Source organism: Macrotis lagotis, chromosome X, assembly GCF_037893015.1.
Source record: "Macrotis lagotis isolate mMagLag1 chromosome X, bilby.v1.9.chrom.fasta, whole genome shotgun sequence".
NCBI lineage: Eukaryota > Metazoa > Chordata > Mammalia > Peramelemorphia > Peramelidae > Macrotis > Macrotis lagotis.
This window is the reverse complement of record NC_133666.1, coordinates 504268557-504284883: the sequence shown is the minus strand read 5'-3', so window position 1 is coordinate 504284883 and position 16327 is coordinate 504268557. Positions and strand designations below refer to the sequence as shown.

Sequence of the window (16327 nt, the reverse complement as noted above, 5' to 3'; positions counted from 1 at the left end):
AGACACTGTAGGGTGGGTACTTGTTGAAAATGTTCACACATAGGCTGTGAGTTTTCATCTGTGGGCTGAGCTGCAGAATTATGTGAGTTAATAGGTGGTGGTGGTAGATTCAGGGTTATTATGATAAAAATAATTCAATCTGTATAAATGAGTTTGTGAAGAACTAATTACCTCTATGTATTAGTAGTAACATCAATGGGATGGTGCTGTTTATTAGCATTGCAACATTTTCTAGACAATCTCTAAATTTTCAGTGTGTATTTCAGCAATTATGGGAATGTACTGTTAAATAATTTTAAATTAGTAGTAAAAGTTGATGTTATTTTTTTAAAGAGGATGAATGAGTGGTTAATAGAATTAATTAAATTTTCTTGTGCATTTTATATTTATCCAGCATACCTGCAAATTCTTGATTATTAATCAGAGTTCATCCAGAATAATGCTTACAATGTATTTACCATTTTAAAGATTGGGAGATTGAGATTAGGACAATTAGCACCTTCCATCTCTTTGTTCAGATGATCAAACTACATGCAGAGAGAACAGTAGGATATGAATGATGATATAATTAGATCCTTCCTGATGGCTCTTCAGTGATCTACTGGTAATGGTTTGGGAAGATTTTAATTTGATGGTTAATAGTAAAGGATTTTTCAGAATGTGATTTGACACTGGGGCCTATAAGGCACTATGACAAAATAGTGAGATGAATTGTTTTGTGTGGCTCTTGCAATCAAATCAATAGACTCTATTAACCCAAACTTTTCTGGCTTCTACTCCTTTATAAGTCTTTTGTTACATTGATAATAAATTATAAAAACTCATTAATGGTAGGAATGGTGTCATTTTTTTTGTATTTTTCTCAACAGAGCTCATTTAACCAACCTATAGTAAGAACTCAGGAATTTTTTTTGACTTATTTATTACTAACAAAGTAACTGATGGTTTTGATTTTGCTTGAAAATAAACAGCAGATTTGTGTTGGTTCACTTTTGAAGATGTTATAGTAATGAAAATATCCCTTGTGATAACATTACTACACTCTTTTCTTGTGCTTCATGCCACAAAACAAAAGAGTACTGGGGTCCTGGTCCTGAATAAATTGCTTATTGTATGATCAGTTAGCAAATTATATAGCATCTCTGGGATTTATTTTCCTCATCTATGGAATATGGAGTTTGAGTATTAATAATAACAATAAACTTAATATAGTACTTTAAGGTTTTCACTGTATTTTACATACGCTCTCTCATTTGTTTCTGACAACAACCTCATAAGGTTGTTGAGGAAGCTGAGGCTGACCCAGCTGATAAAGGACTGAAGCAGATTTTGAATTCAGGTCTTTGATTCCAAGTACAGAATTCTTGCTACACAGAGATCCTCTCTAGTTCTAATGAATATTTTTTATTTCTTCTGTTAGAGCTGAGGCATTCATTTTAAATTTAGTATTTGTGACTATAAATCCTTTTGCTTTTCTCCTCTAGTCTCTTTTTCTGTTTATAAAAGCACTGATTCTGAAATGACTACAGCATAAAGTGAATTCTAGAAAGGAAAGAAATCTCAGATATTAAATAGGATTATGGACTTTAGAACTTGAAGGAAATTTTGATCTAATTTGTTCCAGTGTCCTCATTTTACAGTTATAAATTGAGAGCTAAAGTGATAGTTACACTGATATTAGGTTTCATACCTAAAATCATGAATGGCCATCATAAAATTCCTTGCAAGCAGTTTGGCAAACCTCAGTTTAAACATATCTGCTGATAGTGAAAACTCCCTACCTCAATAGTTGGGCCATTCCATTTTCATATACAATGATCCTTCTTATTTTGAATCAAAATCTGCCCATTGACAGCTTCTATTTGTTTATGTTTTGCCTTCTGAAGCCAAGCAGGCTAATTTTTATATCTCTTGCAAAAATTTGAGTAGAACAGTGACTCCTCCCTAACTCCAATCTTCCCATCTTTAGTTAATCTGCTTTGTCATTACTTCCAGATATAGAGCTTTTAACATGAAAGAGGGATGTGTGTGAATGGGGGATAATAGGAAAGCAGAAAAGTTAGTGAGCTGGACAGATAATGAGATTGAGAGACAGCTGCTGTTAGCTCAAGTCCTATATTGGTCCCTATGAAATTTTCAAAGACTTGGAGAAAAACTACCAGCCCCTTGGGAAAGATTTTTCTTGGAGAGTTTATGTTAGAACATGGTAGAGATTCTGACAGGATTTGAAAGTGGTATGTGTATATATATACACCAGTATATAGATTCCAAGGTATTATATATTAATATAATTTAATTTTTCCAGGTTAGATGTTTTGGTTTGTGAAATATACCATATAGATTGAAGTAATATTGGCCTATTCCATTTACATGGGGTGTAGTAATGTATAGTCTTCTTAAATGCAAGGATTCACAACCTAGTGTATCATCAAGAGATATTGGTTAATGAACTATGACAACATCTGTTAGAATGGGAAAACCTCCCATAAATCTTCAAATTTATGTTTTAATAGAAAAATCTGTCTTTTAAAATTGTCAGTTGATTCTACCAACAAGTATGGAAAATTGAAATTGACTTAAATTCTCAATGAGATATCTTAGAGTATATCTTTGGTTTTGTTTGTAGTGTATTAGATTTAAAAGGAGCAATCTCGTGTATCTGTTTTAAAAACATAACAACAGAAAAATAAAACATGTCCTTCTTTCCAGCTTTATTGTTTCTGTTAATTATATTATTGACCTCCTAGTTACTCAGGCTATAAACAATAGAATTTGACACTTCCATCTTTCTCTTATCCCTGTCATGCCATCAGATTCTAATTATGTATTTGAAACATCTAGTATCCAATCCCTCCTTTCCACTCACATTGTCATCATTATCTTTCTCTGGACTATTGTAGTAGCTTTTTAACTATTATCTCAGGCAGCATTAATGCCTGCTTTCAATCCATGCTCCACAATGCTACTAAAATAGACTTCCTAATACATGGGTCTAATCATATTATTCTCTTTTCCAGGAACCTTTGGTGATTATTGCCTATATTTTTATAAAGCACAGACTCCTTATCCTGGCATTTAAGACTTTCTCTTATCTGGTGCAAGCCTCTGTCTCCAGCTGTATTTCATATTTTTACTCATTCTATATTCCTGCTAAACCAAACTACTACCTGTTTCCTGATCTTATTCAATTTTTCCTTTCCCTGTGGACTTCTAGAGATTTTTATTATCATTCCCTCCTTCCATTTCTCTGCCTTTTGAGAACTTTCTCTTCCATTAATATCCAGCATGTCCCTTACCTGTTGGAAAAGTTCCAGTGGTTCTTTGTTGCCTTTAGGATTAAAGAAAAGCTTTTCTCTTCAACTTCTAAAGCCCTTTATCAACCCCACCCCTTTACCTCCTTTCAAACCAAGTTTCCCCATCCCTCCATTATTATGTATTTCCTTTTCATGCACTTTTTATTTACTTGTCTGCATATCTTTTTTTCCAGTAAAGTCTAAGTTCATTAGGGCTGGGAATGTTTTCCTTTTTGTCTCCTTTAAATATTAAAATGACTTGGTTCAAATCACTCATCTCCAAGATAAATATGTTCTATCTCTATTTATTGGCTATTTAATGACTCTACACCATTTGACCTGGATTTCTTCCTCTGGCTTTATATTGTACCTTATGTCATACTCTTTGGTGATTATCTGAATTACTCTAATAGGTTTGTTTGATCCTTCAGAGCAAGGAATTTTTTCTTAATAGCCTTCAAACCTCACATAGCATCCTTCATTTGATTCATTCCTTTGAAATGATTGGGTATTTGCAATTTCATTGGTGTAGACTATCTTTCCATGGATACAGATTCAAACCTGTCAAAAAATGACACCATGCAACCAACCTGGTGATAAGTCCCTTTCAAACTTAAGTGAGGTATTCTTTAGGTTATTAGTATCAGTAGGTGATGCTTTCTTTCTAAGATATGTCAGAACTCATGTTCCTTGGAGATAATCTTCAAGAATTTACCTCTTGACCATGATGTATGTTTAGAGCTGAATGAGACCTTTAGTAAAGACATTACAGTAAAGCATTAAAACATAGTAGGCACTTAATAAATATTCCAATATCAAAATGAAACTAATAATCTATCAAGACTAGTTCCTCCTCAGTTGAAATAAGAAAAGGACTAGAGACAAAGAGTACAGAATTTGAGAGGCAGGGTTTATTACTTTTCCTCACAAAAAAGATTTAGTACAGTTTTATTAGTTGCAATTTTTGTTCTTTTTCATATGCTCTCTGCTTTTTTAAAAGAGTAGTGCAATGTTTCCTAGACTGTATGAATCCATTCTTCATAAAATGTTTTATAGTTGATTACCTCAATTTACTCTTCCTATAATAGTCTTTCTCTCCATTTACTCAATGTAATCCTTCACAATTAACAACAATTAAGCTTTCAGATAAAGTGGGATTAAAATAAGCTAATTACTAGTTAGTCAAATTAAAACTGTAGCCTGGATAAATGTAATAAGTATTTAGTAAAGTGTAGATGTAATTTTTAGAGCACTGAATTGTGATTGTAACATGCCTAGTGTAACAGGGACACAGTGACTTTCACTTAAGCTAACTATAAGCAAATATCTGTACGTCATTATATAATTTAATTTAAAAAAAAGCAGCAGAAGAGTAGGAGAACTTCTGTAGTTAACTCTTGGCTCTATTAAATAGTTAGGTTTTAGAATGATAATTTCCTCTCTGCCCTTTCTTAATCCATAATTAATTTGGCAGGGTTTTCAGTTTAAAGGCAACATTTTCTGAGTTACTTAGTCTTTTTTTTTTTTGGACACTGTGTTCGCTTTTTATTCTTATAAAGAATTTTAGGGTTTCTGCCATTAGTTTCTCAAGTAACAGACCACTTTTGCTCTCTCAACAAAAGCTAGATGAACCTCTGCAGTCTAGTTAGATCTCCCCTTCATTCACTTTGAGAAATCTTAAATATTGTATCAAGTTATTAATTTTATGAGCCATTAAAAATATGTCCTATGTATTACCCTAATATGTTCTTGGTGATGTTGAACTAATCTTTAGACTTCTCAGTGCCCACATGCAGTTATATAAAACTACATTAGTAATAGAAGTTCCTGTCATCAGAGAGGTTATAGGCATGGTTTTTAAAACCCTTTGGGAAGTAAATTTCTTATCTGGCAATAAATGCAAAATTCCTCAATTCCAGTATAAAGTGAACTTGGAGATCAGCTAATGTAAGAATTCTTACTATTTTTGTATCATGGATCCCTTTGGTTGTCTGATAAAATCTCTTCTCCAACACCTTAATACAGTGCTAAAACATGGTATGTTTATTGTATTATATTTTCCTCTTCAGTCTGTCTACAGATTATTTAAATTGGCCATGGACTCCTGGGTAAGAGTTCATCATCTAATCCAACCTACTTTCAGGATCAGAAGGTGTGATTTGCTCATAGATTCATGGATAGTGACGCAGTTAAAGAGTGGGATTCAAATTTAGTTCTCTTGACTCTCAGGCTAGTGAATAGCTCACTGAGATGCTTTGCTTGCTGGTTTCAGGGTTTGTTTATTTGTTTGTTTTTTACATTGTTTTTGGGAAGAGGACCGATGACATCATGAAAGTGATGTTGAGCTGTGCAGTCATCAACTTCACTCTCTCCTTCATAGTCATCAAAGTCCCTCCAAAACTAGTCCATAGTCTAGTTTTATACTGACTTCAGCTTGTATATCTGGGTGATCATTGCAAATTATGCTTTTATTTGTTTAAACAAAACAACATGAAAGCATTTCATTCACTAATAAAATAGGATTTCAGGTGTAATTTCTAAATTTCTGTTTCATGTAGCTGATTGTTGAAACTGAAAAATGCAGCCTTTCCATGAAGATGGCATCATCTGAAGATGTGAATGATGTGCTGGCACACATTGGTACCTGTCTGCGAAAGATATTCCCTGGTCTCTCACCAGTGTAAGTACCCTTTTGGGATAGCACCAAGATCATGGACATGATTCTTTATCAAGGTTAAGGAGAGGAAAGTTCTTATTTCTCTCTTCCATCCAGAAAATGCTTTCCTTCCATTTCTCCACCTTGTTTTTTCCCATAAGCATTTTCCTTTCCTTCAAAATCAATAGTTCAATAGTCCTAATTTAGACTATATTATTTTATGTTAGTGCTTTCTTTCAATGTTAGCCCTAAAGCTTCAGAGAGGATCTAAGCAAGATGGAAGAAGGAATATGGTTTCTCATTACTTTGACTTATGGTCAAATCATAAATACTGAAGCCTCCTTAATATAAGTGCACCTTATTCTCTGATAAAGTTTCCCTTCATGTGCACTAATGGTGTTCCAGGAACAGAATTCAATATGTGAGAGAAGCCCTGAATTAATTCTTTTAGTTTAAGATGTTACTTGATAGCAAACTAGGAAAGCCAACCTCTTTTCTTCCTTTTCTCTAATCTTCTTAAATTCTATCAGCTTGTATGCCCATATTTCTCTGTATATATTTTTAATTGGACTGACTTCTGGGTGGTAGAATTCATCATTTGGCATTATTTCCTACTAACAGTACAGTTATATAAATTAGGGAAGGATAATGCAAGGGATGGTTTATGCTAAAACATATCCTGGAATTCTCATTTCCCATCCAGTCTCCTAAATTCTACTTTTAACAATGTTCAGCTTCTTCTGGATTGTTCAGGAAAGAATATGTACAAAGTACCCATTCTCACCTTATGGTGATCCTCAATCATTGAGGATTGGTTGAGCATCAGAGTGTGATTGAGAAACCAGGTGGGAGCTATGGATTTCTCTCCCTCCCTCCCTTCTCTTTCCCTCCATCTCCTCCCCCCTTCATCCCCCTTTCCACTTCTTTTACTAAAGTACACACACACACACACACGCACGCACGCACGCACGCACGCACACATTACCCTTTGTCCTACTACTATTCTCTTGGGCTTTTCCATTGACCTTAAGTTGTACTTTGTTTTATGGGTTATGGTCTCCAATTTAGAGTATGAGGTCCTTTAGAAAAGAGACTGTTTTGCCTTGTTTGTAATTCTCCTATTATGTATTGTTTTCATTTATTCTTTGAATTACTTCAACTTAGTTCAGCCCATTTCTGAGCTTCTTCCATACATAGCCACTTTGATTGGCACTTCTCAGGACAGTGTTGGGGGTGAAAGGGATCCCTCTAATCACAATTTTTTGATGCATTTAATTTAGGATTAAAATGCCATCTTAGATCCCTTTTGTCTTGTATCAACACAACCTTTTGAAGAGACAAGAAGGGAGAGCAGGAGCTGTGAGCTTCATAGTTGTACACTGCTATCTTTCTTTTCCCTTCCTTGTTGTTTTCTGAAGTTTTTGGGTGCCTGAAGATGAAGGGATTCCCCTTCCCTTCCTTCTGCAAACTGTGAACTGTCTTTTCAGTGCAATGTGAGGTGAGAGATGGGGGCCTTCCTTGGAATCATGTAAAAATGAGCAGTCCCTGGCTTCCAATTAGACACATTTCTGTTAGTGTGGGTGTAGTTGGCAAGGTGAGGAGGGAGTTTATAATGGCTTTGGAACTTTGCAACCTTCCTTAATGTCAGGAATACTGGGAAATGAGTTTTCTTTAATCACTTTTAGTAATGTAACTTTCCACATTTCTGGACTTTAAATACACTTCCTTACAGTGTGCTCCTTTTTAAAATGCCTGATAAATTAGCAAGTTTCACCCATGTTAATCACATCCTTATTTGGAATGTCCTTACAGCACCCTTAACTTTAAACAGATGTCACATGCCTCATGACACCATCTGAAAATTTTTTTATGATATAGGGAAAAAAATTAAAGTTTAATTGTGGTTTTTTTTTTAAAGGATTGATTACATTAGTTTTTCATACTTGATTTTGCTTTAAGAGAAATTTGGATGAAATTAATATTTTAATTTGTGCCTTTCATTTAATCCTTGAGCAAAATCCTTGTCTTTAATCAGTCAGATAACTAGTGTTTATTGGATCTTTGACTGGAACTTTACTAGGAAATATGGAAATAGGAAAACAATAGTAATAATAAGTAGTAATTACAATGTTTAGTTTTTATAAAATGCTTTACAAATATTATTTCATTTGATCTTCCAGCAACTATTTGTGATAGATGCTACTATTATTCCCATTTTATATATGAGGAAACATATAAGAGGGATTAAATGATTTACATAGGAGTCACAGAGCCTCTTTCATAAGATGTGAACTTGATTCTTTCTGACTTTGTCTTGCACTCTATTTCCTGCATCACCTTGTTTACTCACAGAACTATAAGACTTGATTCCTATTGTACTTTTGAATTGAGGAAGAAAAATCAACCCCCTAAAATAAGAGAAAATAGGATATAATTAAGTGTTAAATACTGTGGTGCCCTCAGAATGCTATAGCAAATTATAAGGGACAGCCACAGAGAAAATGAAGGCTGAAACAGAAAAGGAAGACTTCTTGAGGGGTCTTGGACTTGAGATGGGTAGGTCAAGTCTGAGTAGGAAAAAAGAGCATTGTGAGAAAAATTATGGATTCACATTTTATTAGGATAAATGTTTAACAGTGACCAAGTGTACTCACAACCACAAGGACACACAGTCATGAAATGGAAATATTTGTTGAGTTGTAATGCTTATATTCCTAAATATAAAAGAATAGACTTTAAAGATAAAAGCAACCCTTGAGATAAACATTTAGTCTAAGTCCTTCATTTTAGATGAAGAAATTAGCATTCTCTATAGATCTTTCCCCCCAGCCCCACTATCATCACTCCATCTTGGAAGAGTAACAATCATCATCACTAAATATTATCCTATATGTGTATCATCTGTGAGCTAAATCATTGAACTTTTGCCAACTACAGAAATCTACTCTATTATTCTTAATATAAATTATATAATAAATTTGTAAAAAAAGAACCTTAAAGCTTTATAAATGTCAACCCTCATCCTACCCCCATTCATACCCCTACCCTCCCACCTCTTCTACTTGCTTCTAAGTATTCCTGCCAATTAAGAGGCATCCTGCTATAATGGATAGAGAACTGCCCTTGTTATCCAAAGAGCTTGGGTTTGAGTTCTGTCTCTGAAATATAATGATTATATGGTCCTTAATAAAAACAACAGTAACTAGCAATGTACTTTACATATATTAACTCTTTTTCTTCTTTCTTTTCTTCCTTTTTTATCCCTCCCTCCCCTCCCTGCCTTCCTTCCTCTCTTCCTACTGTAAGGCAGTTATGGTTATGTGACTTGTCCAGGGTCATATAGCTAGTAAGTAGTGTCAGGTGCTTGAGGCCAGATTTGAAGCATATATTTGAATCTTGATTCTCACAACCTATAAGTTAGGTTCCTCTTATTCTCCCGATTTTACAGATGAAGAAAGTGAGTTATATAGTAGTTAAATAACTTTTCTAAATTCCATTCTTTCTGACTGCAGTTCCTGCCCTCTATTCACTATGTCTCCTAGTCTTCTTTTCTGACTATAAGGTGCTGACATAATATTCTTAACCTGGAAAGTCCTTTATTCTATAATTCTAGTTCCTATCTCCATCCTTGTTATTATTTTCATTGTTTTTTAATGGCAACACCCTTTTATGATTGTTGTCATTTTTTTTTGTTTGTTTGGACCTGTGATTTCTCCGTGTAGAGAACACTCAGCATGGAAACTGACTTTATTAATGCTCATTCAGTAATGTGTAAACTATATAGTAGTCTACTCTGCATTAAAATTTTTCTTTTTTTCTTCTGTTTTTGTGTATTAAATATTTTTTTGTAAAGGAATTCTCCATTAAAAAAAGCAGAATTACTTCCCTAGTTTTTCTAGATTGCAAGTTTATCATAATGCCTCCTGAATTGAAGTAAAGTTATTGACCATACTCAGCAGGGAAACAAAATCACTCTAACTGTTCATTCCCGAGTGATTGGTTATGGTTTTCACTTTTTGAGTGGTCTTGGTGTTAAGAAAGCATAGTATGACTCTCTGCTTTATTGAGGAGATGAGAGAAGCAGCAGGGTGGGATGAAAAGAGAATCTACTTGGGATTCTCAGAAGTTTCAGTTTATTTCATACACTAGTTGTTGTCCTTCATTCTCAAAGATGGCCAAAATGACATCATTATGTATCTAACTGTAGGTGCTACTAGTCCATATGAACATCTGGAGTGGAGATGTCTCTAAATTTGTTTGTCTCTCATTTCTTTTGAGTTTCTGGAATTCTGCTTCCCTTGTAGACTACAGCACCTTCTTGGATGCAGCCATGTCACACTGTGTGGTCCTGTGCCAATGTCTCTCAAGTCTTGCAATTGATATCAAAGACCTTGAGAGTCTCTTCTGACCTCTTTGTGAGTGCTGGTCTTATGTGAGCTCTCTGGAAAATAGTCTGTGGACAGACTTACATTTGGCACTGGAATAAAGCTCATCAGAGTTAGACTTTCTGCAGTAGAGTTTGAATGCTTAGCAGCTTACCTTGAGAAAGGACTTCATTGTCCAGAACATTCTTTTGCCAGGTGATCTTCTTAAGACCATTAAAAGGAAGCGATTCAATTTCCTGGTGCTGGTGCCAGGTTTCATAGGCAGATAATGGTGAGGTCAACACAAACAGCTCTGTAGACTTTCAGTTTGGTAGCCTCTGTAACACTGGCAATGTCTGCATACAGTCCCATCATCTCTCTCTCTCTCTCTCTCTCTCTCTCTCTCTCTCTCTCTATATATATATATATATATATATATATATATATATATATATATATATATATATATGTGTATATATGTATATATATATACATATAAAATCTCCTGGAAAGTAGACCACATCACATAAATGTAGTGGAGGTCAAAGGCATTAGATAGTTTGTCCAGAGATTAGTAGGAGTAGATAACCATGGTCCTTTTGTGTTCCTTAGATTCTTTATATTGAAGCTACTAATGTGGAAGACATCAATCTTGCATTTTGCAAAAATAACAGAATCTGTCACATTTATAAATGATCTCAAATAGTGTGTACTTTTAATATTATAATGTGATGCAGTTATTTCCAACCTAGAATATTAAGAGTACAAGATAACAGATATTTCAAGTTGTTCTAATTCCTATCATATCGCTTAAGAGCTACAAGCAGCTATAACAAGTCAGACTACATTTTATTCTTTCTTTACTTTCTTTTTTCCAATTGTTCAATACTTGCTTTATTCATCTGAGAAATTTGAGGCTCAGAGAAGTTGTGACTTGCCCAAAGATACTTAGGCCAGTTTTCTGCCTCTAGCGTTTTTTTTTCTTACTGTTTGTTAGCCTTTGGTACACACTAATGAACAATGAAATAACCATAGACATAAAAAAAACAGTGCCTTGAGCACACTTTAATTCTGCTCCCTCTTTATTTTATTTTTGTTTTAAAAGTTACATTGCTATAGCAATCATTTCTCTTTTTTAATTATTTTTATTTTTATTGAATTTTACAGTTTTTTTTCCCTGATCTCTCTTCTCTTCCCTCATCCCCCACAGAAGGCAGTCTGATAGTTAAAGCAATCATTTCTATACAACTAACTTTCCCTTTTAAAACCATACTATCACCATCAACAAGAAACAGACAAAAACCATCTGAAATAGTGAGTCTGCATCCATGGTTCTTACCTTTCCAGGACAAGGCTAGTAGTATATTTTCTCAACTTTTCTTCAGGTTCAATATTGATCATTATAATTACATAACAGTAGGGTTTGCTTTGAGTAGAGAGCACCAGACCTGTTCTCAGCCAGTTCCAGGAACTTACCAGATATGTGACCCTGAAACAGTTTACTTAACCTTTATCCAACTCAGTTTCCTCATCTAAAAAAATCCATTTAATAGTAACTCTGACTTCTCAGGATAGCTTTGACAATATGAGATATTATTTGTAAAGTGTTTTGCAGAACTTAACACTAAATATTGACTGTTAGTGTTCTCTTCATCCACAGTATTGTAGTCATGTATTTCTCTTCTTTTTTTAATTTCCTCTACTCTGTAACAATTCTTATGTCTCCCTGTATTTATCAGAATACTCTATATTTATTATTACATATTACAAAATGATTATCCAGTATAGTAACATATCTTATTATTTATTTAGTCATTCTACAATCTGTGGAAATTTCCACTGTGTTTTTTGTGTGTGTGTGTGTGTGTGTGTGCTAATACCCAGAGTGGTGGATAGTTTAACCTCAATGAAACCTTCTATTCTGTCTTTGGCTTCCTTGAGGTATATGTCAGGTGACAGAATCTTTGAAATCCTTTGTCTTAAAGATGAGAAAGAATAAGACCCTAGAGGTCATATGACTCGTTCAAGTAGAGTAATAAGTGGTGGAGGTAGAATTTAAAGCCAGGTCTCCTGACTCCAAACCTGTTTCATATCCACTGTACCCTGTAGCAAGAGGAATATAGAAAAATAGAAACCCATAAGCAGGATAATCTCTCAATTATTTAGACTTAGGCCCTAAATAGATAATTCTAAGTCTCCAAGAACTACAGTTATGTTGTTTTCACTTACTATAATGCAAAAAAAAAAAATTCTTTTGAAGGCCATAACAGAACATCTCTTGTCACTTTGTTATTGTCATTTTCAGTTATCCCAACTCTTTGTGATCCCAGTTGGAGTTTTCTTGGCCAAGATCCTGGTGTAGTTTGCTATTTCCTTTTCCAGCTCATTTTACAGTTGAGGGAACTGAGCCAAAAAGGTTTAAGTGACAGGCTCAAGGTCATATAGTCCAGATTTGAATTCACAAAGATGAGTCTTCCTGATTCCAAGCCTGGCTGTCTATCCACTGCATCACCTAACTGCTCTCTCTTGTCACTACATTGACTGAAAAAAATCTATAAATCCTTTCCTATAGATTAATCTTCTTAAAAGTCTAAGGGAGGGGGTGGCTTGGTGGCGCAGTGGATAGAGCACCAGCCCTGGAGTCAGGAGTACCTGAGTTCAAATCCATCCTCAGCATCACCTAGCTGTGTGGCCTTGGGCAAGCCACTGAACCCCATTTGCCTTGCTAAAAAAAAAAAACCCTAAAAAAAGTCTAAGGGAAAAGAGATAGTAAAAGACCTTTAATTCCACAGTCAATAAACATTTTAAAATGCCTGTTATGGGATCAGACACCATGCCTATCTGAGAACATTGATATAAAAATGGAAAAGATTACCTCTACCCTCAAGATCATAATCAGAGGACAGTGCACAAAAATGAAGTCCAAAAGGGGGAAGGTAGGGGTGGCTAGGTGGCACAGTGGATAAAGCACGGGCCCTGGAGTCAGGAGTACCTGGGTTCAAGTCCTGTCTCAGACCCTTAATAATTACCTAGCTGTATGGCCTTGGGCAAGCCAGTTAACCCCATTCACCTTGCAAAAAAACTAAAAAAAAGGGGGGGGGTGAAGGCATAGGAGACTAGAGTAGTAGAGCCTGGTGGGGAACGAGATGTCTATTCTGAGCCCACTCTGTCAGTGGAGATTTTTGAGTTCTCCAATCAGAGGGTAGAGGATAGTAATAGGGTGTGAGGTTGATGGAATCTTTCAGGATGATGATTATTTCCCGATGAGGAGTTTCTTTGGAGTATAGTGGAGAAGATTGGGAAGTTCCAAAGTTGTGTAACCTGGTCAGAAATAAGGAAATGTTAAGTTTTACAAATATTCTTTTAAAAACTTTTTAAAGGACACCTATGTGGTACAGTGAATAGAGCACTGATCCTGTAGTCAGGTGGACTTGAGTTCAAATTCGACCTTAGACACTTGATACTTAGCTGTGTGACATTGGGCAAGACACTTAATGCCATTGCTTACAGAAAACAAAAACAAAAAACCAACTTTTTAAATCCTTTGATCATTTAAAAATTGGGGAATGCCATGTGTCTTCATAATACTATGTAAAATTCAAATAAACTTCTATTTAGTCTGATTCCTTTTAACCTCTTTTCACACATATTACCTCTAACTTGTGTAAAGTAATATATAATAATAGTTCTTATGAAAAACATAAAGTTAACTCCCTAGCACTGCATTGAGTTTAAGTATGAAAACTACTTCAGACTATCAAATATAAATGACTTGTTATAGTTCCTATGGTCAATTAAGTCAAGCATATTGAAAGTATAAGCAAAAATTGAGTCATACTGCAGGAAAACTGCACTGTAACCTAAAAAAGTATGCTATTTACCACATTTAATTATTAAGTTCAAGCCCTTGAAGACAAGTATTTTATAAAGAGAATAACAGCAAAAAATAATTAGCAATATGCATGCTTCCACTGATATTAGGAGTAAGATTTAGGTTAAAAAGAAGATGAGGGAAATAAATAGACGAAAATAGGAGACCTAAAAAACAAGAAAAACCACAAAGTGTCAAAGTAACTGTAAAATAGAATACTGTATTTCTTTCAGGTTAGATAATATAGTGGGAGAGCCTTGGAGCTGGATTCAAGAAGGATTCAGAGATTAAATCTGACCTCAGGCATTTATTAACTGTGTTATCTTTGGCAAGACACTTTGCCTCTATTTGATTCTATTTTCTAATCTGTAAAATGGGAGTAGTAACAGTTTCTATCATCTCCTAGGGTTGTTGGTGAGGATCAAATGAGGTAATGATTTGGAACCACCTAATATTTGAAAGCCTGTGAAATAGTAACCATTCTATAAGCTTCAGATGCACTTCTTATCATGATGATGATGATGATGATATTTAATAGTGAAATTGTATCTTCTAATGAGAAAAAAGGCAAGCAGTCTGTTAGGAAATAACAAAGAAAGAACAGATGAAAACAAGAGAGGGAAAGAAGAAAATTACACTATAATTTTAAGTGGATAGTCACATTTATACATATCTAAATGAAAAAGGTTTTCATTATTCATATGCTGTATTTTTTATTCTTTGTCATCCTGTTGGTGAAAGATGACTCTTTTTAAAGAACATATTGTTTGGGAAATTTGGCTTATTATATTCTTTAACTTTGTCTTTTAGGAGAATAATGAAAAAAGTTGCTATGGAGCCCTCTGAAAGACTTACTAATCTCCAGGCACTGTGGGACAGTCAGACTGTAGCGGAACTAGGCCCTTGTGGTAAGCAGGCATTCAAATCTGAAATATTAATCTTAGGTAGAATTCTTCATGCCACAAAGTTGAATTCTATTCCTAGCAGGTTGCTGTAAAGGTGCAATTAGTTTTAACCTGAAGTTACTCAGAGTGTGGACCCTTGATTGGTGGATATTTAAGCCTCATGGCAACCCACTGTGTATTTATGTTGACATATGTGGCATTAACTTTACTCTGTTTTCCTAGTCTAAAAGTTTCTAAACGTCAGAAACCTCTTTAAATGTTTAAGATTTAAAATATTTTTAAATGTATTGTTTAATGACAATGAAATCATGATTTTTCACTAGTACTTCAATTGACTGTTTTAGGAGGATTTTCTCAGATGTATGCCTGTGTTTGTGACTGGCTTGGATTTCCATACAGGGAAGAAGTACAGTGGGTGAGTCCATCTTTCCAAATTTTTATCTAAAGCGAGGTTCTTACCTAGATTCTGTGAACTTGTGGTTTGAAAAAAATGATAATTTTATTTTTGACACAGATGATTTTCCTGATTTTCTTTATTTTATCATTAAAAAAGATTATTCTGAGAAATAGTCCAGATTGCCAAATGAGTCCATGACTCAAGAGTTAAGACTCTAATTCTAAAGAGAAGGTTAAGTATCTATTTCCTTAACTGCCTTTTCCCTTATATTACCTGCTGAAGGCATCTTTTCCTCATACTGTGTAATGTAAGGCTTTTCAAATGTCCTAGGGTTGATTACCCACTTGAACTGAAGGTAAATCCCTTGTCCCTTTTTCAAACTTCATTTCTATTAAGAATTTTTGTTTCCCTTATTATACATATGAACTATATATGTGAGCAAGATATATTTCTTATAGGATGTGGATACTATTTATCTAACACAAGACACTCGGGAACTGAATTTGCAAGACTTTAGCCATCTTGATCACAGGTGAGTTATCTTAATTTATCCCCAAATTGTTTTCCATGGTTGCATTTCTCTACTAGTTCATATTTGGAGGCCCATTCTTATAGGATAGTGTCTTCAGGTTAGTCCTTGGACTACCATAAGCATTGCCTTTGGGAATCAAAAGCTTTACAAAGGTTCAATTTTCTTTTAAGTGGGATGTTCACTTAAATTGCTTTTTGTGATAATGTACAGACTCTTTACTCATTCAGTTATATATTAGTTTCATGCTATTGGAAGGTGTGTCTATGGTTGTTTTTTTTTTTTTTTAATTTACCCATCATACAATTATCC

The 16327-nt window shown here is 34.5% G+C and overlaps 1 protein-coding gene across 1 annotated transcript in view; it reads left to right on the top strand.

The window, feature by feature from the left end:
• LOC141499312 (F-actin-uncapping protein LRRC16A) overlaps nt 1–16327 on the top strand; it is a 201563-nt gene that overhangs the window by 15226 nt on the left and 170010 nt on the right. Inside the window, exons 4-7 of the mRNA XM_074202092.1 lie at nt 5852–5973; nt 14995–15092; nt 15434–15504; nt 15945–16018. Of these exons, the coding sequence (XP_074058193.1) occupies nt 5852–5973; nt 14995–15092; nt 15434–15504; nt 15945–16018 (365 nt within the window). The remainder of the gene's footprint in view (nt 1–5851; nt 5974–14994; nt 15093–15433; nt 15505–15944; nt 16019–16327) is intronic.